Genomic DNA, 25,307 nt, shown 5'->3' on the forward strand with positions numbered 1-25,307 from the left:
TATTTCTGCTATTGCCCAAAAATCACGCCTTTCAAGCAGAGCAGAAGTTCTGACTCCAGTGGCTGACTCACAGTACAGTCCTCAGCACGTAGTTGTGCTGTCTCATGAACAAAATTCTGATAGGAAATTCAGCCTCCAAAATTCCTCCCCTATCAGGGGATAGTTATGAGAAATAATTTACTGATGGCCCATGCAAGCAGTAAATCACATTTTGAGTCCATTAAATAGTAACCATAAAAAGGATAATGAAGTGGAAGGGTCCATTCTCATAGTGTAGAAGAGCAAGTAAAGAGGCACTTTCTTTTTCACCTTATGATCTTATCAGACTGTTGTACCTCTCTCTACATTCTGGTTGTACAGTGTCTAGAACTGTAATACAGCTCAACAGTTTTTGGTTGCTTAACCCACACACTTTGGACATAATTTTCTAATATATGGAATTAATTTTAATATAATAAATGTTTACTGCAAAAAAAGCATCAAAGGGGTACGGAAATCTCCGTTTTCTCTCTGCACACAATATCCACAGTGAACATTTTGTATCCAACTGTGTCTCTTTTTGACATTATTTGAAACAGCTGTCTTTGATGGCAGAGAAAAGTAATGGAGACAGTAATTTTCAAACTTCAACACGGAGGTTCAGGCTAAATTTGGAAACTATTTAATCTGGGTATTTTAATTCAGCTATTTCTACCTCTCCCTTCCTCCCAGTAGGTTTCTCAAAGATGACTGAAAGTTAGAACTTTAGGACTTCAGTCTTGATTTAGTCAGACTTGTTCCTTAAGCCAGCTTCCTTATCTATGAGATAAGGGTGATGATTAAAATAACTGATTAAAAACATTAATAGGATTATTATCTTCTACTCTACACCATAGTTGTCTACATAGATTTCTTACAGATCAGTTTTAGAGCTGCTCACCAAGTTAGAATTTTACTTCTCCCATTTTGTACATGTCCATAGCTTAGCCCTGTGATACCAATGTGTACTTGGACCTGGCAAAGTGAAGAGATCGGGCCCTACTCTCCTGTTCTGCTCAGTGGGGCCTTTTCAAGGCAAGAGAGTTTGTCTGGGCACACTTCAGGGCAAAACCTGCTCTCTAAAAATAGCAGTAATACCTAGGACCCAGTAGAAATAAGGCCTGTTCTTATGAAAAGAATATTAATAGCATAGTTTCTTCAGGATTCTCCTGGGATGAACAAAGGTCTGAATTCACTGGTTTACCTCTTCAGATTTTCAGCAGAATCTTCTAATTCCTCAGATTCCATGTGAAACACACTGGAAAATGTATCCTGGAATACCGAGAGGATATTTTAATACACAGGTCTATAAGGCTGACATAAATTAGAATAGTATGATCCGTGAAAACCCTGTTGCAGTTACCAAGACCTATTCTGTAATAAACACAAGTGTAAAATTCTTTCCCTTCATTTCACATCTATACAGGATCCTGCCACAAAGACATCTTTTGGTACAACTTCAGGTATCGTTGAAGTGTCTTGAGTCTCTACTGATGACTCTAAGAAGAAATGCCAGTATTTACAAGCCATGCCAAATTTATCTGTCAGCACAGAAATTCTTTAACTACACAAAGACCAAAACCTCCCGAGTCAACACCCAGCCTGAGCAGATGCCAGAAAATTAAAGACTGAGCATGAAAAGATGACAGAACATACTATGGGTCAGAAATCCTACAGAGTCAAGGTGGAGGGAAGCCCAAACCACTCCCAGGGAATAAGCTCTTCTGCCTTTAGCCAAAAAGCCACACTCACGGGACAGTCTTCATCCACTATGAAGATGGTACACCTCTGCACTTGCATGAAGGATATTATAGTGGCAGCTATCTTCTTCAGGATTACTTCCAAAGACTGCTGCTCCTCAAAGATCAGGCTGGCAAGGTCAAGAAGCACCTGGGGAAAAGGCCTTTTGTGAAATTTTGACTAGTTGTGATTTATGCAATAATTAGCATTACTAGTGTCTTTGAGTCTTCTCTCCCCTGAATCAAGGAAGTCAGTGTGTGTGTCTTTGACCAAAATTAAATATTGGCTCTCACACAGACTGCAAAGTAAGTGAATAACAGCCAGTTTGACGCTTTTGATGGAGGAAATAAATAGCACAGATGGCTGGCTGATGTTTTGGGTCAGAGAGGCAGAATAGATTTAGGCATTAACAGGTCATCAAATGAAACCTGAGAAGTCCAGACAACACAGTTACTTGTCCTTAGGAAACCTAATGATTTCCTATGGCTCATGTGTGCATTCTGAAACCAGTGATATCTACATTTCTTAAAACTTTGGAACACAATTAGTATCTGTTGTGATTCTAAGCAGATCCTAATGAACTCATTTGGTGAGAGCATCATTTGGATACAGCACTTCAAAGCTGCTGCTGGAGGACTCGGCTGCTCAAATGTGCTCCTATTCCTTTTTTTCCCTCACAAGAAGCACGAAGGCAATTCGAAAAATTAGCCAAATTTGCACCAGTTTAGCAACACTGAGGGTCACTTGGAAACACAGACCCACCGGGAAATGGTTCCGTACCTGATTCCGCCTGTTCTCCAGCAGAGACGTCTCGTACAGCTGCGCGTTGTGAAGGACAATTCCGCAAAATGCCAAATAGGCGGCGAAGTCCTGCAGACAAATGAACATCAGCACCTCGTGGAGATGGTGTCCCACAGTCAAACATAAGCTGCTGCAATGTTTTGTTTCCACTTGGAAGTATTAATTGATATTTTTGTTGGTTTTGGCAACCACACATTCAGGGTCTGGGTTTTTTCGGCTGCTCCTAATTTGTTATTTCCTCAAGAATCCCTTCTCCTTTTGTTTAAACTAATGATCTTCGCAGGTTATCTTGGTGCAGGTAGGATTGATAAGATTGATATAAGAAGCAGCTCAAAGGAATCAAGTCATTTTGCAGCAGTGCTTATTTTATTTAGAAAACCTGAGCGCAGACAACCAGCCTCTCTCATTTTGGGCAATTCCATCTCTTGGAAAGGGGAAATAAAATTCTGCTAAGATAGCAAACCCACAGTTCTCCCCTTTTTTCAGTGTGGGATTAATTCTGATATCCTGCAGATACTCAGGCTGCATTTTGTTTTAAAGGGGGAGTTTTCAAAGAGAAAGGGTGAATTCTGATTCTTTTATTGCTGAGGATTAAGTCACTTCTTCAGCCTGAGCACAGCCTGGCTTTTGCCAAACCAACCTGAATGTGAAGTCCGGAAATGTTTGGAAAGCAACTGCAATGGGAGAATTAGGAATCAATTCTACTGTCTGCTCTACTGATTATCTTAGACATTGGTCATAATTTATCCAAAGCTTTTTCTTTTCCTGCAATTGCTATATTGAGAAGTGACACAGTATTTGAAAGAGAATCACTACACAAATTTTAATATTCAAAATATGTTTGTTGGCCATGCCAGGAGAGTCGGAACCATTGAATAAAAAATGATGTCTCTTACAAGTTATGAAACTGTTTTACAATGCATTTCAGGAGAGTAAGCCCGTGTTTCAGAGATAAATGACAAATAACATCGTGATCCAGAAATCAAACTATTCCACATCCACATTTCTCATGGCCTCAGAAACAAAGACATTTGCAGTATTAGCAGGAGTTTTTACTTTTTCAGAAAAATAAATTATTAACATATGCATCCCCCATCCCCCTGGGAAAACAGAAGAGACAGAAATGGATAAAGCTTTTATACCTTTTCATCTTGTTCAGTGAAGGTGCCACCAATTCCAGATTTCTTGTTGATGGCTTGAGCCACACCAACAACCTAGAGTGTTCAAAATGGAGCAATTAGGAGCCTGGCATCAGATTGTATTTCTAGGCATATGTATAGAAGATAATAAGTGATCATTACAGGTATTTGGTTGACTATTAAATCGAATAGTTAGTATAATAAATGTTTCCCACCTTAGCCTTTCTGTATGTTTTCCTTCCTTTTGAGACTTTGCAGAGTGTTATTAATCTGACATAAAGTACAGGCAAAGCTTTTACATTTTTTCAGATTTTTTGGCATGATTACAACAAGTGATAGAAAAACCACAAAGAACTTCCTTTGTTTGAGTCCAAGTAGTGTAAAACCAATGCAAGGTGTTAATGATGGTATTTTTTCATCTCGCTTTTTTGGGGATAAACAATATCAGAAGAAAACTGCGTGTGGTGGTTAAATGTTTAAAAAGTTAACTGTTAATCATTACATTTGTAACTGCTAAACTGATAGAAGGCATGTGGGTTTATTTTTGTAATGGAAAAGAAGACAATTTACTATCTCTCAGCCTCGCATTCCCAAAATACTGATGTTACAAGCAAGGTCATTGTTCTGCAGGATGAATCGCTGCCAACTGTGGGCTCAAAAATGTCTGTCTGAAATAAAGCTGAACTCTCAGCTCCCTTCCACACCACCCAGCTTTTCCCACAGCCACCCTCTCATTCACTTCAGGGAGGAATATTTGTTATCCAGTGAACTTCCTTTCTGTAGTAACAATTTACCACTAGTCTTATCTACTTCCATGGCAGACTTTGAATAAAAGCAAATCCTTTAAGCAGTCAATATGCTTTTATTTTAGCCTACACGTGCAGAGATTAATGGTGACACCTTTTCTCATACCACTGTCTTCTCTGGGTATTGATTTAATTTATTTTATTTTCTTTCAGTTTTGATCCAGCATAAGCTAAGACAACTTTAATAAGGCCAGAGGCTTTTCAAGGCATCCAGAAGGTGAGTGCTTTCATCTTGTGTAAATACATCCCCTCCACAAAAGCAAAGTCCGTGGTGCTTAAAAAAGCTATAAGAAAACAGTAAAAGGACCATATTTATATAGAAAAAAAAAGGACTATTTAAGCTCCTTTTATCAGCACTGCAGGCTTATGATACATGAACAAAGGCAGGTGTTCCAAGAGCAATGGTCGGTTTTAGAGCTCTGTAAAGGTCTTTCAATAAAAGGTTTTAACTGAGGAGGGAAGGAGTAATGAAAATAAACCTACTAAAAAGTCATAGTTGACTTGAATATGATAAAAAAACATGCAAGTGCAAACCTTTTTTTTTGTTGTTGCTGTTTCAGTGGCATTCTAAGCTTTTAGACAACTGTGTAATGTGTGCATTTTTTTTCATACAAAATGAACAGTTTTAAAGATTAAACTGGTCCAAATTGTGGCCTCATTTATATCAGTACAAATTTCAGTGCTTCTCTACATTCTGTAGGATACGGTGTAGAGACAGTAATGAGAAAAACCTCAGATGGATATTTTTTAGCCATTGGAGTCTTGCCTGCAACCAGGTAATTAGGAGAAGATATAGGGAACTCAAGAGGATCTGTTCCTGTTACTAAAGTAATTTTGTAATTAGGACAAAAGTAAATCATGTAGTAACATTTTAGGCCATGGAGAACATATGCCTGCATTTTAGAGAATACTAAGCACAGTATGAAACCCAAATCTTCATTTTTAAAACTTACTACAAACAAATCAGCAATAACAATAGGCCTGACCAGTGATCTCTAGCTGGGAGTTATGTTTGCACCAGCAGAAAAATTGAATCCAAGGTGACTGAGCTCAGCTGCACAGGAAACTTTCTCAGATAACAGGTACATACAAAGCATGAAATGTTTGTGGCAATAAACAAGAGAAATCTGAGATAAAGCTTGGAGAATATTGGGAAAATATAACAGGTGAGTCATGTAGCAATAAAGCAAAGATGTGTATGTTTGAGTCCTTGTCATTCTCCTGCTGCAGCTCCAGAATTAGCCTTGGTCACACAAGGCAAAACTAATAGGAAAGAAAGGGGTTAAAAATATTCTTGCTGGCAGCACAAGTGATCTTCCAGGGCTCCACTTGTCCTCTAACCTTTCTTCTCTATCTACTTTTCCCATTTAAGAAATCCTGATCCACATTACAAGAAGAGATTCCTTCTAATTCTTAGAGAACTTTATTTTTACTATTTTCTTGCCATAGCTGAGCCCTGCCTCTAAAAGTAGCAGCCTACCTAGAGTGTTTCCCAGTAGGTGATGACTGATGACTGTGCTCTGGATTTTATCTCGATTGTTTCATGCTGCAGGTTTTTGCACATTAGGATTACAGGCCTAACTCTGGAAAAGCTCTTCCAGCTCTACAGGCCATTGGTGCCCTTTTTAGTTGGTTCTTACTTCAGCTGACTCAAAAATACAATTAATTTTGCTTCCTAGGAAGATATATTTTTGATTTGCTTTTGCTGGCACCTGAAGAAAAATTACATTAAGCCAAAGAATGGTAACAGAAAGAGGGGAACTCAACTTTTATCTCATTTTCAATAAGAGAACATACCCACTTCAGCAGACAGACTAAGTGGTGTTAACCTTACTTCGCTCTCCTGGTCTTGTAGAGCTTTGATTCAGGCTTATAAAATTATCCTGCAGGGACAGAACTGTATTTACAGACTTCCATTTTTAATAAACTAAAATTTCACATCCTCTTCTATAATTCATGCCAGCAGCAGCCTGCGTGATTTCCAGCAGTCCAGTGAACGTAACACGTGTCTCAGCATAAGCTGAAAATCCACCCAAGAAGCAAATTACTGATCTCCATAATCCTGCAGCAAGACTGCTACTGGAACTTGGGGGAGTTTGTTTAAAGTCAGCTTGGCTGGAGCTCCTCTATTCTGCAGTGACTGCGATATCTGAAGTGTTCACTGAGGGAGAAAATAACTTCCCTGGCTGGCAGGAACGTGCCTGCTCACGTTTTACACAACAAAACGCAACAGGATATTTTCAAAGGCTGTTGGAAATAGTAGCAAACAGGGCAAGGTGAACAACAAACTAAACAATTGCCAGAATAAAACATTTCCCTAGCCAATTACTGGGAAGTTCAGGCTTAGTTGAAGCCTGGGAGAGAGGTCTCAGTTAATTCAGTTGAAAGTTCCATGTGAGAAAATCCTACAGATTTTAGTAGAAAACAAACTGAATTTGAATTTAATGCAAATTACTATGCACGGCTGAATGGGAAAAAAATGCAGCAGTAACAGAAAACTGTGTGATTCCCGTAGATGTTCTGTGGCAGCTGTGGTGTCTCTGTGCAGCAGAGACCTTCCATTCTCCAGATATTCCAAGCCTGTCAGAGAGCTGTGCTGAGCCTGTGTCAGCCCTGCATAACTCCACAGGGTGGATTAAGCCAAGGAATGGAATAAGGACTGCTACTCCCTGTTGGTTCTGTTGAAATGGCTGTTTGTTGACAAGTGCCTACAAAACCAGGTGCAGACATCCAAGGTGATAGTTATTTGCCACAACCTCTGCAATCCTTTCTCTAGGTCCCTGAATCCAAGCCCAAACAAAACCAGAAGACCTGTGCCACTGCATTTCCTGACTTTCCAGGAGCCCTAGAAGGCAAATCAGCACCATTTGGAGCTTTTTTTCATTGTTACTAGTTCCTGGGTCCTTTTCGTGGGCTCTTTTGTGAATCAAACTGTTTGCTTTTCATCTGTGGAATTTCTTACTAGATGTTATTTTTAAATGAGGCTTTGGTTTCTCACATGCCTCATGGAAATATAGGCAAACGTGAAAAGCATCTACTGGAAAAATCTCCATACTTCAGCAGGCCCAGAGGATTTAATAATCAGCATGAGATTTTCTTCCTCTCAATTACTGACTCTTTTGTTTTTAAAAAAACAGTCCTAATACTAAACAAACAAACAGAAAGCCCCAGTTGCTTCTCTTTCTCAGTGCTTATTTTTGGATGACCTCCAGAATCATCTTTTGACTGTGGTTGCTGACATCCTGGGCTAAGGCAGCATTCAGTAGCCTCAATATTAATAGAGGGGCTTTGGGGATTTTTAAAATTTTATCTATTTATTTTTTAACAGGCAGGAGTCAGCATTCTGGCTTTGTTGTTCTGGGGATTTTTAAACAGACAAAGCAGCAGAATGGAAATGGAAAATTAAGGACTGATTCATTGAGTCCAACGATCTCTCCAGAAACATGCTAGTCATTTGTTGTGGTGAGAAGGAGAAAAACCTTCTGGTACAGACTGTAAAAATCAGAAAAAATTAAAGTTGCAATCCTTTCCTATAAGAACTCTTAGAGTTTAGCACCTTCGAATTATTGCATATGAGTATAACACTCTCCTCAAACTTCAGGTTGGCTGAACTTTTCCAAATAAACAAATTCCTGCTTCATTTCCCCTTGCTGATGCACTTAGGAGTAGAAAGCTGGCCCAGGACACGGCCCATTGCAGGTTTATTCAGCCCCTAAGTCATGGTGCACTGGACACACAGACTGCAGCTCTTATTCCTTCCCCCACCCAGCAGCAGGACCTGGGGAGAAGTGGGCACTTCCACGCTCCCTGGCCAGCAAGACTTTGTAACTCAGTTCTGTTCCCATCTACATGGGGCACAGCATTTTTTGCCACTCAGCTGTTCCCACCACATCTGCTTTGCTCATCTGCTGGCCCAGGGCCAGCGGTGGCTGCAGGGAAAGACTTTTAAGCAAGAGTAGGAAAGGATCAAGTGCTGTCCTTGGAAGAACTGAAAAAAAGAAAAAAATTTAGGCCAAAATTAGTAGTACGTGAAGAAAGGAAAAGCTGGCTGATCATCTGGGTCAGCTGCAGTAAGATTCAATAGACAAGTTAAATCAGGAGCTTAATCAATTTATTTAATGAAAGAAAGGTTCAGTGCAGAAAGAGCCAAGGTGAAAAACTCCGTAAGAGGAGTGAAAGATGGAAGAGCAAGAAGAAGAAGGTATGATGCCTTCAAACCAATCCTGGCAGCCTTTCTTTTGGGGAGTTTGAGCTCTCTGGAAGCAAACCACAAATGCTCTGAAAAATAAATGAATTGCGGGAGAGAAAAATCTCCACCTCAAAGCTCGGACACACTCTATAGAGAGCCTTATCCTTTGTGAGTGTTCCTGGAACTGGTGATGTGGCTGAAGGCTCCTACAGTCAGGATCAAAGGAAACCCAAATGTACTTCACTGACAGTAACTCTTAACTGCAGTCTCAGTGCTCTGGGATAGACCAGTAAGTGTGCAGAGAACTTTACTGCTCACAGATACTTGGTGCAGGAAGCAGGACTGGCACTTCTAGAGTTAAATCCATATATTCTACTGCTGCATCTGGGATTAAACGCTGACAGTTCCCTTTGGCTTACATTACTGAACTGGATAAGATAAAATTAAAGTCCAAACAAACAAAAGCAGTCTTTTTTTTTAAAAAAAGAGATAGTTTTATAGTGGAAGATAATGACTGGCAGCTAATAGAAGTTTAAAGCATCAGCAATACTGGAAACAGTATTACATGAAGTGATCCTAAGACTGCAACTTACCTCTTCCCTGTGATTCTTTATTGGCATACAGAGAATGCTCTGAGTCTTATACCCTGTGATCTGGTCAACTTCTGCATTGAATCTTGGATCCTGATACAAGAAAAAAAATACCATTATTAGACTACTTGCTGAAAGATCACTTCTTTTTCTTCCTTGGTTTAAAGGTTAAGAAAAGCAGAATATTTGATTTAACTGTTACCCAGGATAACAAAGGTTCCATTACTAGGTAATAATTATATGAAGTTGTTATTCTCAGGGTGTTAAAGCAAAAACCATGAAGAACAACAACAAAAAACCCCCACCCAAATCCTAGGAGAAGTCTTTTCTTGCACCTAGACCATCATTATCATGAACATGTACACAGACCAACCATCCCTGGTGGAGCTTTTATCGTCAAGAAGAGGTTACAGAAATACACTGAGAGACACATGGCCACAGAGGAACAAAGTTTCATGACTGTGGTCAGTGGTTTTGCTTTTATCAGAGATTGCTCGTTTCATATTTTTCACCTCAATATTGTTACAAAACTCTGGTTCTTTCAGTCATAGCGCCGTGTGTCTGTGCACACATGTATCTACAGCACAGGTATTACAACCAAAACCACGGGGTGGGCTTTGCACCTTCGCCAGTTTAAGTGAACACAGGTCCTAATACAGGTACTGAAGTGGCAACATTTCAACAGCTGATCATAAGGCACCTTCTTTTGGTGGAGAACTGCTCAGGAGAAGTTTCCTCGACTCACCTCATAGGCGTTCTTGATGTTCAGAGGTTGGCCTATGGCTGCCACGTGCCCCACAATGCCCTTGTTCCACTCCAGGCGGATGCAGTTGTTGGAAGCTTCTTCCAGGGTGGAGCCTTCTGCCACATCAAACAGCCTGCTGACGAGGAACTTCTCATTGGAGCTGTCCTCACAGACCAGGAACAGGGAATAGCGGTCTGCTGCTATCAGCTCGTGGATATGCAGGAAGATCTTATGGCACAGCGCCGTGACATCCAAGTGACTGGAAATGTCTTTTACAAGTTCTAATAGTCTTGAGCACTGATCCCCTGCACTGGTCTCAATCCTTGGAGATGGCAGAGGCATCTGTTCCTTCTTTTCAGAGCCTGAGAGGAAGCTCACTGCTCCTACCGAGTCCGTGACAAAAATAGGCCTTAGGGGTCTGTCAAATTCCGAAGCAGAGATTTTCCTCGCCGGTGTCCCAGGGCTGGTGGTCTCGGCACAGGCAGGCTGGTGACAAGCACAGGATTCGCTCTGGGACTTGGTTCCCTCCTTGCAGACTGGGATGGTGTGAACTCTCTCAGCAAACCATGCATTAACCATTTCTCTGTCAAACAAAAATCCAAATACAGTGAGCGATGTGAACGGAAAACCCTCGGGCACTAACACATATTGGAAGCTGATGCTGCAAAGAGGAGATCTGGAAACCTTTTCACCCAGAGGACACCGATGCACCTTTAGGCTCCTCTGTATCAATGCTTTCCAATTTTATGAAGCACTCAGCCCAGATTAAGCAGTAACATTTTATGCCCCATAAAAAAGAAGCTATTTCTGCCTAAAGGAAATACCTGGGTAGGGCAGAGGGAGACCACTTACGCTGCGCCTTTCAGAATACAGATCAGAAGTTTACACCATCATTTTGTGCTTGAAAAGTTCCGGTCCTTCCCATTCCTAAGATGTGGATTTCTGTATAAGATGTATATACAATTTGTATGAAGACAAAACCTTCTGCTTTTAATTCTGTTTTTCAGACCATTTCTGACCTCTAAAAAGATAATTCTGAACTTTAAGTCCCTCTGTCAGATCACCTGCCGCCCCTCCTATTTTTATGTCACCGATCTTCGATTTTTAAGTTAACTTCCTCTGCTCTCTGAGTTAATGAAAAATGCTGGTTTGACTCAAAGCATAGAAGTTTTGCTTAAAAACTGTCATAAAGAAACATGAATGTTTCTATTTCAGCCCCCTTCAAAATAATGAAAGGACAGACTGTTTTCAAACATCTTTCCTATTTCCTTTCCTTGCAGATGAAAATCATTGTCTAACTCGACACAAAATACTGAATAACCCTAAAATTGTATTTTTTAAGAGTTCATCACCAATTAAAAAAATGTCATGCATCTCTAGTATTTAACTGTATTTCTCAAATTAATTAGCACTAGGAAGCCAACCCTAATAATGTCCTCACTAAATACAGCATGTCTTCAATTAGGCACAAGCAAACATATCATCAATAACAGGAGGATACTTTTTCTTATCACCATAATATCTTCTTGTCCAAAATTGGGTTTGTTTGGTTGGGGGTTTTGTTTGTTTGTTTGTTTTGGCTGTTTTTTTTTAAAATGCAGGGCTTTTTATTTCGTTTGCTCAGTGCTGAGGATCCCTCACAGCCCATGCCCTACTCTTAGAAGTAACGATCTTTTTGCTGCATTACATAACATACAGGCCTGTGAACAGCAAAAAAATCCCTGTTAGAAGTCTGATCTTTTGGAAACCTTTCCCGGTGGTCATGTTTTAAATTTGGGATATTTTTTATTTGCTCAGCAGCCCACAGGAATTTTGAGAGTGGAGCTGAATGAAGCCATGGAGATGAGTCAGGTTAGTCACCCGCTGATCGGTTACATGCCCCAGTGTACTTCAAATATGCCCTTTTTTTCTTCTGTTGGGGAGGTTTGAAAGAGTTTTCCAGATTTTGCAATCACGTATCATTTGGAGACCTCAACTGCAGGCAAACTTGCTATAAAACATTGAATTATTAAAACTACCAATGACCCGTATTATAGCAGTGATACCTATTTTTTGTGGAGTTACCTCATCCAAATGCTTCTTGCAGTGAAGCAGCATAAAGAACAATTAATTTATTATTAGAACTTTAACAGTATTACTTTACAGTACTTAAAGAGGATAAATGGGAGTTGTGACCATGCATTACTGAAACACATAATATGATTTGCATAGGACAATGTTACATTTGCAAAAGCTGTTTCAGTGAGAGTCAAAATAACAAGCTGGCATTTGGTAACATTTGGAATTTTCATTTATTGGACTGAATAAGAAAGAATAAAAATTTGGGATGAAAATGACCAAAAATATCCTTAAGGAAAATAAAAAGCTTAAGATGCAAAAAATTTGTAAGTAAATGCAGTACAACCTCTACAATCAGTGCTGGTAACTCCTGTCACCCTGTGTGTTATATGTGGGTTCTTTTTGTCTTACTCTGAATCTCCTCAAAAAAATAAATTACCTGGAAAATTTTAGCTTTTTCTAAACAAAATTGTCATCTAGCACTAAGGCTGCAGAAAAGAACCTGAAAGTGCCAGGTGGGTGGATTTAAACCTGAGACACAAGAAGGTAGGTGCAGAATAATCAGTAGTTTTAAAGAAGTGCCTTGACCTAGATTCACAATTGTACAATTGTTGGGTGAGAGCAATTTGCAGAGCAATCTGATTCACTGCTTATTTCCTCATGAGTAAAGGAGAATATAAAATGCTGTCATTTCACCTACTTCTGGTTTACACTGAATTTACATATGTGGACAAGTTGATACAAGATGCAAGGGCAGAGAACGAATCTGGCACCCTTTGTGGACAAAGCAAAAGCTACAGCAAAAGTTTGATTTATCAGTTGAAACCTGTCATTTTATTTATTCTGGAGTGTTGTATAATGATGTCCCCTGGCCTGTAGCAGTAGCAATCAGTACTCTGAATTCTAATACCTGTTCTCAAACTGTGGCCATGAAATTACTTAGTTTTTACCACTTTGCCTTTTTGCTGTGTAAAATAAGCTTTCATTTCTCTGTCTCGTGGAGGTTACCGAGGGATGTGGAACATAACTGTAAAACCTTTCACATGAAAGGAATTACATTTAGCAGGAACTGACTACTTGTTGGGTATCTGCACTGTTTATGAAGCGCTGCAGCACTGAACAGAACTATATGTGGAGCTGCATAAATATGAGTAACTTATCCCTGTCCTTTAATGTCTCTTAGATGATGGTTCAGTAACTTGCCAACAAGGTGCGTGATTCTCAGAAAGCTCCTTAAGTTAACAACAGCAGCAACAAATCCTTAACTAAACTGTTTAAAGCATGCTTTGCAACTTCAAACCATTTAAGCATTTTTATTTGGGCAACAGGAAAGCCATTCAAATTCCCTGGAAAAAGAACAGTGTTCGCTGACCTTTACTGAATGCCTCTTCTAACAAGGAAACTATTTAGCTCCTTTTACTCACCCAGTTACACACACGGGTGGAAGAACTGGCATTTCTCATTAGCTGACGTATTCTAACTCTATTTAAAATCTATCAGGCAAAGTCCTGACATGCATTTGCTTGTTGACACTCAATCCTATTTAACAATGCCCGACAAGAGGAGTATTATGACTAACAGGAGTACTCTCACAGCACAGACTCAACAGATAGCTGATACCAGACACTGAACCACAAGTGAGGTTACTGGAAATTAGTAACAAGTGCTATGTAGGATTAAGATGTCGTTTTTAAAGGGCTACAGGAAGAAATAAACACTTGTGACTACTCTATTCATATGAATAGTTTGCATTAGGCACTGGCATTGTCAAGAGACGATTGTAAGTACAAGAGCCTTGCTGTAGTTTAGAAGGTGCAGGAGCAGATTCTGATCCATGCAGACAGTTAAAATCAATGCAATGTCTCTATCCCAGCACAGCAATCACTGCCTGTTGAGGAGTTACAGCATCCATTCCTCGTGACCTGGATGCATCCTTTACTGCAGTATGAGCCTTCACTCAGGAGAGCTGTGATTTATCCCAGAGTTCATAAATAGCAATTTTTTAGTCACTTCTATCAGCCAAACCCAGTCCTTCCTCTATAAAGCACAGGACAGTAGTGACTGCTGAATTTGGTTGGTGACTCCATCAGCAGGTGACAAAACTGGAGAGGAATTTTGGAGAGATGGGGATGGGAAGGGGATGAAAATACAATGGTAGGCAAAACATTTGAAGGAAAAAAGAAAAAAAGATTGTGTGATCCTCCCCTCTCTCATTGCTTATATACAAATACACATTATCTGCAGTACATGAGGACTTGGGAACTTCAGAGGAATTCTTAGGCCCTGATTTGTTAAATGCTGTATAGAAAGTCCTAGAAAGCAAGAAGTTTTCAATATGAATAGGTAACAAAAATAGATCACTTGGTAAGAAAACACAGGCACAAGGATGTGACATGGCTTGAGCCAGGTCATGCAGGAGGGCACAAGTAGAGCTGAAGACACCCTCAGGTCTAAGACCTGAGGAGAACCTTGCTGTATTTCCTGGGCCTGTGTGTTAAACCATGCTGACACAACACTAATCACTATTCTATTCATACACTGGGAATATTAAATGATTTACTGTACCCATCTTCATTGTGATTATCTTCAAAATACACAGCAGACTTCTCATAAAAAAACCCAACCCAGTGAAGATGTTTAAATATTAACAGCCAGATTATGATTGTCTTGCTCACATATATAACCACACTGCATATGTAAGACAGTACCAACATGACCATTCAGCAACTGTTTGGTATCTTTGGACAAAATGGGCAAAAACCAGAATGCAAAACTAATACCAAGATGCAACAATGACAGTAAACTGCATCTTGCTTGTCTTGCACAAAGAATGCTTAATAATCACAGTACCATAACAGAACCGAGTGATAAGTAGCTTTCAGTGAAACAACTAATAATTCCCCATTTTCTCTGTTGCTCATAAATCTTTCATATATACCATGTTTAATGTTTCAGTAGTTGTGTGGCCTGTTTTGCTAATTTTTCACTCAAATCAGCAGTTGCTGATAACACACTTCAGGAGAAGGATTCCAAACTTGCCTACTAGAAAATGCCAGCTTTCAAGTATCTGAATTCCTGGGGCCTAATCGTGCTAGTGTTGAAACCATCTATATTTCAAGCTAAGCTTCATAACTATTTTCTCAATTGCCTTCCTTAATATAACCACTAGATGTCTTCAAATTTCTCTCCCGCATCCTGGCATAATTTAAACATGGAGATCATTTAAAGCATTAGCAATAACTCAAAGCCTATTCAGTTTTAACAAATGAATTTGGAATTCAAAGCTACTAGGACATTACACTTGCCTTCCCACTTGCTATTTCACAGTCGTGTTCTAAGTGGGTTTTTGCCTTTTCTGGCCATAGAAAAGAGGCCTCGTTAGATGGAAAGAGCAAACTGACTGTAAAAGAAGTGTTTGCAAACTGACTGAAAGAGTAGCTTGACAAAAACAATAGTTGTTTTTCCTTAAACCCTTTCCTGTTATAGTTAGTGGAGATGCCATTTCTCACAGTGGTAGGCAAGCAGTTTTTCAGGATGAAGTATGACTTAAAGCGAGTGCCAATTTTTTAGCACATCTCAGTCCAATATATTAGCATACATTTAACATTAAACATTTCAAGTGGCACAAATGACTTCTGTCAGAATACAGATCTGAATTAAGGACTCTAATTCTTGGTTCAAACCATGCTCATAAAAGACTGAATTAACTTTTCAGAACTATGAAATTTCGATCTTGTCTGAATGCACATTTTTTAAAATAGGAGCCAGAGGTCGCTTTATTATCTGTAACAAACGTATTCAAAGTGGAGAACTAACTCTAACTGGCTGTTCTTGGCTATTTTCAAGTTTTCTTTAACAACCAAACTGCAAGCTTAACTTTTTATAAGAAAGCTTTCTTCCACAGAAGGGACCTTCTAGTCACACTATAAAGGAAGACAGAATAAATACTCTGGGACTGAAGGTCAGATTCTAAGACCTGACCTTTATTTCTTGGTCCAAACTCAAAATTTTAAAAATAATTATGTACATAATGATTTTATTGTGGAAAGCCACAGGACAATACCAGTAATTTTGGTGAAAGATGGATTAAGACTTAAGTTCACACCTACCTGGAGACCTCAGGCCCACTAAATTCCTAAAACAGGGGTTTAGTAGGACTTAAGTGGTACAGAGGCTTAAGGATGGCTCTCTGTGCTGGGATGAGTTCACCATAATGCACAAATAAATGGGAAAAATATACATCTTTTACTAAGCAAATATATTTAGTGGCTGTATTTTCAGTGCCAGACCTGATGTGAAATTACAACCATTGAGTTCTCCACAAGGGCCGTTTGAGCAGGGCTTCTTTTCTGGCACTTCATAAATAGCTCATTTTGTACTTAATTCCCTTTTTTTTTATATTGTTTTCTTCGAGTCAATCATATAAATGAGAAAGCATTCCATATAAATTTAAGTATGTTTCTTTGCCAGTGGGGAAGAGAATTACTTCTATACTGCGGTTTTGTTAACTGTATTTTTTCATGGCAGAAGCAAAATGCTTCCGCTTTAACAGTGAAAATGAAAACAGGTGGTAAAATATTAGTTCAAGTCAGGAATGTATTGCCTGGAATTCCTTTGTTTGTAATCCTTGATCTCAGCCATGTATTCCCACACAATTCAGCCTTAATTCAGCATGAACATAGGCTGTGATGAACTTTATTGGGTCCGAAGACATCACAGGTGATTTATCATGAATATAATATGATAGTAAAGTTACCCCGAAACAAAAGAAGGCAGAAAGGGGTGTTAACTGTTAAAGTAGTTCCCCCCATCTTATTTTCTACCTAAGGTTTACCAGTAGTGTTTTAATTAGTGTATTGTGCACACCCATTTGTTTCTTTATCACCTGGGGCAAACTGTACGTAGTAAAAGCACGTTCTCCTTGTAGCTACTCAGAATCTTCTGCTGCCTAGTTCATCTTCACACCAAAACATTCTGCGGAGGAGTTCAGTTTAGAGCTTTTAGGGAATTTAAGATGTAAATTGCTGGTAAGTGGTTTCTTATAATTTCTCAAATGACAGTTTCTTCAGTCTACAGTAATTGCTGTTTTAGAGGTTGTTTCCAAGATACTCCAGCACACACCTACCTTTATTTCCAACAACAAATGCCAGAAATACTCAGTCACATTTACAACTTCATGAATGTGGGTAACATTCCTTACCTTCCTGAGTGCTTTTTGAGTCAGGAGTTTAAAATAGTTTGAGATGATCTTAATGCTTTGCTGTTATCAAGAAAGGCATAAGGATATGGATACATTATTTATAAGTGGGATAACTACAAAGGTCATTAGACCAAGAAGAAAACTTTACAAATTTTCACAGAAATCAATTTTTTTTCCTGTCCTTACTTCTCAGAAAAGCTCAGTAAACATCCAATAAAACCAAGTAAGTGGAAGAAAATATTCTGATCCCTGCCTTAACACCACTGCTTCCTGTGGTTTTTCCAAGCCATGGTCCAAAGAATCAGTGGGTCTGCAGTCCTCTTGTTAATGCTTCACACAGGGTAACTTAGAAAAAAGCAAGTCCCCCTTCAGCACATCCAAACAATGTGCACAGGATTCTGTGCCTCCCCTGGAAAGCTGTGAGGGGTCCTTCAATCACACAAGTTCAAAGCCCACTGTCTATTTACTGTGGTAAATAGGGATGAATATGGCTCACACCTGTATATTTTTAGCATTATTATTTTTTTACATGTCAGTGATACCTTTATAAGAAAAACATGGGCCAAAGCACGTTTCGGTGCAGAAGACCTTCAATAGCTCTGTCTTTGAAAACCTGAATATTCCTTCAGAAAAAATTAGGTACACATGTGTTACCAAACAAAACAGTGACATAACACATACGACACATAATATTTACGAGAGTCGACTTCGAATAACCAGCTCAAAATGAAAAGCCCTCGAGACACAGAGACTAGAAGGCAAATGTCCCGAGTAACGCAGTGCTGCAGGCAGGACATTACAAACTGATTGTCCACCAGCCATGAAGAGGGAAAAAAAACCCAAACAACTGTGCTTGGGTTTTTTCAAAGGAATAATTGTAATCGATATATTCAAGTTATGCAGTTTCTGAATTCCAGTGCAGTGTCCCAGTAAATGCGAATCCTGGAATCCTCAGGGAAGCACTATGAAGTACCATGCTGTTAGGGACATTTATTTTTCCAAATACAACCCCACCTTAATTCATTTGTAAATATTTCCCAACCCTGCTAATAAGCCATTTATTTATTTATAACAAAATAATCTTATTTCCAGTGAAAGGCATATAAAATTTGGGTCAATAATTTGTCTCCATCATGCCGGACATTTAGGAGACCAGACAAAAACTGCCTGTAACAAAGCAGTTACCTCTAACCAAGAGGAGACCTTTTACTCTGGCTGTTTTGGCAGTCTGCTGCTTCTGACTGCAAAGAGCACCAAGGCAGAATCACTCCTATATTTTTAAAAGTAGGGACAAACAGGAAGTCAGAAATACACAAGTATTCCATAGGGGGTTATAATAAGTATCATGTTTGAGCATGGCAATGCGTGGATTGCTTTTTTAAAAGAACATAAAAAGGTAAAACATCAGGAAGACAAAAAGCCATAAATGTGATAAAAAACCCCTGCAGATTATGCCTTCATAGAGTCTAGTTAGAACAATTACGGCTGTAGCAACAGGATGGGGAAACACAAGACACAATCTAAAAGAAGAATCATTTTACTTCAAAAGGTTTCTTCTTCTGGGAAGCCAGAATATGACAGGCAATTCCAAAACTTTTGGAAGGGGAAGAATAACAAGAGGAGTTGGGAAAAAAAATAAATCTTAAATTTAGTAGGAGCTGGGCATTTAGAAACTCTTGATCTTTAAATGTGCAGTATAAAAAACTCTCCAGCCAGAAGGGTTGTTACCAGCACTGTGTATCACTGAGTGAACCAAATCCATCTCATCCCCAAGTGTGCTGGTGACACACTTCCCCTTTGTTGTTCTGCACTTTGATCACACTGGAACAGCACTTCATGGATAATACCTATTTATACTGCCTCTGCACACCACTTGTCTGCCTGGTACAGGATAAAGTAGTAAAAAACTGATTCCGTAGCTTCCTACTGGCGGGATGACGGTTTATTCCCAGCCTCGAAGGAGGGATAATTCTGAGCTGTTCCCCGGGATGACACGCTGTGGGATCGCAGCCTTGCGCTGCGCAGGGAGGATCCCGTGAGCACGGCTCTGTCGGAGAATATCCATGAAGCCGGCCCAGGCTCAAGGGAGGCAGCGAGGTGGCCTGCCTGCAGGCACTGCCCACCTCGGGGCATTGCACATCAAAATACAAGGGGTAAGACATTTGAATGTCCTCATCCTCTACAACACGGTGTGGGGCAGAGGGGAAAGCAGGTGCACGTTTGGTAAGCAGACGACCTGCAGCCCTTCCCTCCAAGAGCCCAGAACGCAGACTGGGGAGCCCAGTGACTCCAGCAGTTGCTATGAACTAATTGTTAATAGAAAGAAATATCGTCTTTTGAAGTGCTGCCTTGCCAGAAAAGGTAATTTTTATTTGAATCATGACAACAGATACTAATATCAAACTGCCCTGTGCAAACAGGAGACAACTATTCAATGATTATATGAGATGATGTGACTCCCATACTTCAAAAAAACCCAACAAAACAAATATGCAGGCGTAAGACCACCCAAATAATTAATTTCATAAGTATTAAGGCACCTAATTAATTTTTTTTGGTGGGAATTACCAAAAGAACTACTGTATAAAATGCTATGGGAATTAATTAACTGCAGAGGAAAATATTTAAATTATTTAATGTCTATAATAAAATTCCTGTATTAGGTTCTGATTCAAAGCTCATTACTGTCAGTGGCAAGGGCTCGTATGGCGCTGTCAAAAATGGTTGAGCTGGTGATCTTTTCCTATTATTATGTCGAAATATTTGAGAAACAGATAGAGAAACTATCTCTGTCCATTAGCAATTGTGCCCGTGAAGTCAAATATATGAAGTCAAACATGCCTCTGTGCTCCTCAAGATACCAAATTAACTAACTTCTTGGTCTGTTGCTTTTAGGACCTGTGAGAACTGTGGCATATTATGAAGCAAAACAAAAAATGAGAGGCAGTAAATTATGATTAGGAAAGACTTGAAACTAGTTCAAGGAATGCTGCTTTACTTGAGAGAGTAAATATAATGCTAAGTAGCAAAACATTAACAGCATAGTCTTTGTTCAATGTGTGCTGCTCTACAAGGATTCAGCTAAAACAAAGCATGGCATTAAATTTTAGGGTTTTCTCTTTTCAAGCTCTAAGTAACACCACCATGTAGAACATTAAGCCTCTTTACAAAGTACATCAGTTCTTTCAAACCGCTCAGCTCTTCATGTCATCCTCTTTGAACCAATATACACTTAAGTAATTTGTCATTTGTCTTTTGGAGGTACAAACATATATAAAAAAGGTATTCCTTATTATATAGTAATTCTATTCATACAGCAAGGACAAAAAAAAACCAACCCAAAACATTCCATGCACGACAGCAGAGAAGAGAGTTTTGAGACAAATGCAATGTTTCGATCATTTCAGAAACATCACAGAATTGTTGCCAAGCAAGAACTCAAAAGTCAACAGTTTTTCTGCAGAGCCCTCTCTAAATCAGAGGCATGGCCGTCACGGAGACACGACTGAATTGTATTTTCTGAACTACTGCCTATTTCAGAGCCGCACAAACACAAATCTGTGCCTCGGCATTAAAAAAAAAAAAAAAGATTAACCAAACCTGTCCATGGGGAAAACAAATCTGGCACAGCGGTTACTATTAATTAGCATTCCTATTTCTTCAATACTACATCCAGTTTCCAAAGGAAGTGTGACAGGCTGAACTAATAAAATGCTACTTCTCAAAGCTGCTAACACCCTATTTCCTGGGCAAACAAGCTGCCCTTCAGTGACACACCATGCACCAGTGTTCTGGAGAGTATCAAGGTTAACTACTTCCACCTATGCATCCCGCACCTATGCACAGCCTGTTTTAAAACAAAATCAACATTTAAAAGACATCCTTAAAGGCATTTTTATTACTTTTTTTTTTCTGTCAAATGAACCTAAGGAAGCAGCAGCAGAAGGGGACCGCCTGACAGATGGTCACAAGTAAGCAGGTGACCCCTGAAGCTTTCTAGCTCTCTGCGAGTCAATTATTAATGGGGATTTCTCCTCTTACCGCCCCATCCCATGCAGAGAGGAGCAGCAGCAAAACCTCATTCAGAATGCATCCATCCCTGCTAAGTGACTCGGGGAAGCAGCAGTAAATCAGCAGCGCTGAGCAGATGGTGCGAGCGGCTCGGGAGCGGGAGGGCAGCGGAGAGGAGCAAAGCGAGCCCGCGGAGACGGCGTGTCCGAGGAGCCAAGCACAGCGCTCACTAACCCGAGCTCTCGCTGAGACAGACCGTGGGAGCCGCAGATCGCCCGTGCTCTGCATCCCCACTGCTTTGTTTATCGGAAAATATTCAAAATGGAAACCTGACTCCACTTCTAAAAATAGCCGAATTTAGTCCAATTCAACTTGAAGTCCCGCTGCCGAAGTGTGTGACAACGGTGAGCAAATACCTCGTCTTATCTCCAAAAGGCAGCATGTCAAGCCAAAGAGGGGAGAAAAGCCCCGACGAGCTCTTCAGGTCCTCGACATCGGGCTCTTCGCGAGGACCGACAGCCAGAAGGGGCGAGAGCCGAGTGGCCGCCCCCGAGCAGCGGCGGAGCCCGGCGGCCCCGCGCCGCCCCCTGCCGGCAGCCACCCCTCCCTGCCCGGGGCTGTGCCCGGGGCTGTGCCCCTGCTCCCCCCGGGCACCAATCCCTCCCTGCCCGGGGCTGTGCCCCCGCTCCCCCCGGGCACCAATCCCTCCCTGCCCGGGGCTGTGCCCCCGCTCCCCCCGGGCACCAATCCCTCCCTGCCCGGGGCTGTGCCCCCGCTCCCCCCCGGGCAGCGATCCCTCCCTGCCTGCTGCCCTGCCCGGGGCTGCGCCCCCGCTCCCCTCCCGCAGTCCCGGGGTCAGCACGGCGGCCGTGAGGTGCTCGCCCCCCCTGCTCGGGCGGAGCTCCGCTCTCGAATGCACCGCGCACGGCTCGTCAGCTCCCTCGGCACTTAACCCGTGGCCCTCGCCCCGCCGGGGGCCGCCCAGATGTCAGAAGAGGTGACGAGCCCACAGGGTGACGGAGCTCTCGAAGAGCAGCGCTTTGTTTTGCGTTGACTAAGTACTGACATAACCCACCCTCCACAAGACAGATGCTGCCTGAGGCTACTACCTACTTCGCAGGGCTGGGAAATACGTACTTGCTTGCTACTCACGAGAAGTTGGCTATGGCTGTTTTAAAGCAAGAAAAAAAAAAAACCAAACAAAAATAAATAACTAGGAGTCCAGGGCACGGAGCTCCAGGCTGGGATCGCTTCGCTGACCGGCTCCCGGTGCCGGGCGGGCGCTTCCCAGCGGAGCGGCCGCGGGCCGGGGTCTGCAGGCGAGAGCCTGCGGGGAAGCGCCGCGTGTGCCCGTCGGTGGCAGCCGAACGGGGCTGCTGCGCCCTGCTTTCAGTTTTCGCTCTTTCGAGGGTGGGGGCGGCGGGAGGGGACCTGGGGGAGTCGCTTCTTTTTATTTTCTTTGGAGACAGCAAAGGGAAACGGGAAAGAGCGAGCTTTCGCTGGGAAGAAAGGAACTGCCTCTATCCGCCTCCGCTCCGGTCTTACCTTGTAGCTTTCCTAACAAAGTAAGAGCGGGTAAAGTCGCCGTGATCGTCCAGCCACGCTTCCACCGCTTCCTGCTCGGGCGGGGGGGCAGAGCAGCGCTCCATGCTCCCGCCGCCGCTCTGCCGCCTGCCGCGGCTGCCGGCGCTGCCTTCCCCCCGGCCCGGCCCAGCCCGGCCCGGCCCTCCTCCACTGCCGGTGCCCGGGGCTCCCAGCCGTGCCTGCGCCGCGCTCCCAGGTGTGCGGCCGGCAGGAAGCCCGGTGCGCGGCACCTCAGCGCATCTCCGGCCCGGCCGCCGGTCCCGCCGCGGGCACAGCCGGCTCCACCTCCGCCGCGGCCCCGCCTGCCTCCAAAAAGTGGGAAATCGAGTGTCACTTCGGAGTGGTTCGCTGCGGGGTGTCAATATGTGATCTTTGACAGACCTCAGCCTGGGTATGAGCGCTAAAGCCCTGGCTTTTCAATCCTTCATGCCTACAGTGCGGCTCTTAGATGCCTTTCTGGCATTTAATAAGCACAGCCTAGCTCTGAAGATGCTCAGCTCACAGCTCCTACTTTCTCTAAAATTAGACAGCTAGGACTGAATTTTTGGTTAACGCTGAGCATCACTTTCATGTATTCTAGTTCCATTCTAAGGTGTGCACATGCGCCCATTTATAGTAATTTATACTCTGCATTCACAATAGACATTTCACAAAGTAGGATGCACATCCAAGGCTTCCTGTGTCATCACATGCAGTGTCTTTGAAGGTAAGATAACATATATTATATGAAGTGTTCTCTGCTGCTCTTAACCCCTTTTCAGGCATATATAGACTCGATTTATAGAGAGGTGGGATTCTGCAGCCTGGGAAGGGGTATCAACAGGAAAATCACAGCAAAGGGAGTAAGAGCCTGTCCATGAGCTCGGGGGAAAAGTTTTGTCTTCTGTGTCTTTATGTCACATCTGTGTATAGCACTCACTTGGACACGTGTGGGTTTTATCTTCTGTGTCTTTATGTCACATCTGTGCACAGCACTCACTTGGACACGTGTGGGTTTTGGCTATGAGTGTTTGTGTGAAATATGAGGCACACGGAAAGGGGGGGGTTTACATGAACATTGCTCTGCTATAAAGAGGATCTCAAGACAAATAATGTGCACGGTGACCAGAGAGCAAATATAAAGCATAAGCCGGTTACATGCTGCATGAGTCAAGCTGCTACTCAAGGCAGAGACAAATGTTTCAGCAGGGAAATACAGAATTACCAAGCAAACTGCATAAACAGACAACATGGCAATAAATGAGGCAGATGTTCAATGTCAAAACCTGGAAAGAGTAGTATGTTAGAAAAAAAAGAAAAGAAACCTGTCTTGTAACTCATGGAATTCTACATTAACCGTTTCATTTCAGGAAAAGGGTTTTGAGGCAATAAAAGCCCTTAAGCTAGGCAAAGCTTTTGGAAAATAACACTGTGTTAGAGTGCTAGAGTATAATAACAATGTAAAACATACAGTTATATGATGCAGATTTTATAAGTCTCTGAAATGCCATTCCCTGAAGGATCTCATGGAATATTGATCATCCCATCTCAAAAAGTAATTGCAGAATCATCAGAGGTGATCTAGACAGGAAAAACAAGGAGGACCAAGCACATGGAAATATCTTTTCTGTAAAGAGGCAGAAGGAGTTTGTTTACAAAAGGACAAATACAAAAATATAATTTAATTACTGGTATTTAAAAACTAAGATAAGATTTTCTCTCTGTCTCATAGGAGAATAACAAGGTAATGGTCAATGAAATTATGTCAGCTGCAATACATAGCGTCTCATTTCATGTAATTAGGAATAGCACTAATAGAAATAAGCATTTATACTGTAGTCCCATCCAGTAAGCCACAGTCAGGAACAGAGGTTTTGCTGAGCACTGTAAACATATAATATTAAATACCAGGCCAGCTGAGACAGATACAGCATCCCTGTGCCTCCTGCCACAAGGAACTGGGACTGTGGGTGCTCGGCTGTTATTTGCCTGCAGATAAGAATCAGTAAAGCCAATGCAAATGATTATCTTCCTGCGAATGCAGTGGCGAAGCAGCAGTTCAAAGGATTGCTACCCAAGCAAAGAATAGCATAGTCTTTCCCAAAAGAAATAAAAATGGAACAGCTGGGGGGGAAAAAGGGATACTTTCTCCGTATCCGATGAATTTCCATGAATAATAATGAACATGCTGTTTTCAATTTTAAGGTGACAGGAGGGGATGAAGGCCAAACATAACAAAGAATGAACGGTAAAAGTGGAAAAAGTCTTCTGTAATTTTGGCTTCCAAAGTGCTCTGAAAAAGCTCCGTGTACCTTAGCTCTCGCCCAGCTTTCCAGTTTGTTTCTGAACTCAGAGGAGAGAATTGGTGTAGAGTAGCTAGAAACCTGAAAAGGGATTGGCATACAAATAAAAATGTCCAGTTCAGGTTTAGGAGCTGGTTGGGAGCT

General features: G+C 41.5%; 2 protein-coding genes across 5 annotated transcripts in view; one reads left to right on the top strand and one right to left on the bottom strand.

Annotated features, from left to right (window-relative positions):
* The window catches only part of PDE5A (phosphodiesterase 5A), a 50,471-nt gene extending 27,341 nt beyond the window's left edge, over window positions 1–23,130 (bottom strand). For 2 of the 4 annotated variants that reach the window (XM_027741213.2, XM_027741205.2), the window contains exons 1-7: window positions 22,843–23,130; window positions 10,029–10,611; window positions 9,287–9,376; window positions 3,702–3,773; window positions 2,539–2,628; window positions 1,771–1,908; window positions 1,223–1,290 (exon numbers count right to left, since the gene is read on the bottom strand). In XM_027741213.2, the coding sequence (XP_027597014.1) occupies window positions 1,223–1,290; window positions 1,771–1,908; window positions 2,539–2,628; window positions 3,702–3,773; window positions 9,287–9,376; window positions 10,029–10,611; window positions 22,843–22,946 (1,145 nt within the window). In that variant the 5' untranslated portion in view covers window positions 22,947–23,130. The other 2 variants (XM_027741234.2, XM_027741242.2) reach the window with 2 other exon arrangements.
* The window catches only part of RPL7L1 (ribosomal protein L7 like 1), a 127,281-nt gene that overhangs the window by 21,836 nt on the left and 80,138 nt on the right, over window positions 1–25,307 (top strand). Inside the window, exons 2-3 of the mRNA XM_027741251.2 lie at window positions 4,658–4,721; window positions 11,826–11,879. The gene's annotated coding sequence lies outside the window, so the exon portion shown is untranslated. The remainder of the gene's footprint in view (window positions 1–4,657; window positions 4,722–11,825; window positions 11,880–25,307) is intronic.

The sequence above is a fragment of the Pipra filicauda genome, unplaced genomic scaffold (assembly GCF_003945595.2).
Source record: "Pipra filicauda isolate LSUMZ 115617 unplaced genomic scaffold, ASM394559v2 scaffold312_size1046226_pilon, whole genome shotgun sequence".
NCBI classification, from domain to species: Eukaryota; Metazoa; Chordata; class Aves; order Passeriformes; family Pipridae; genus Pipra; species Pipra filicauda.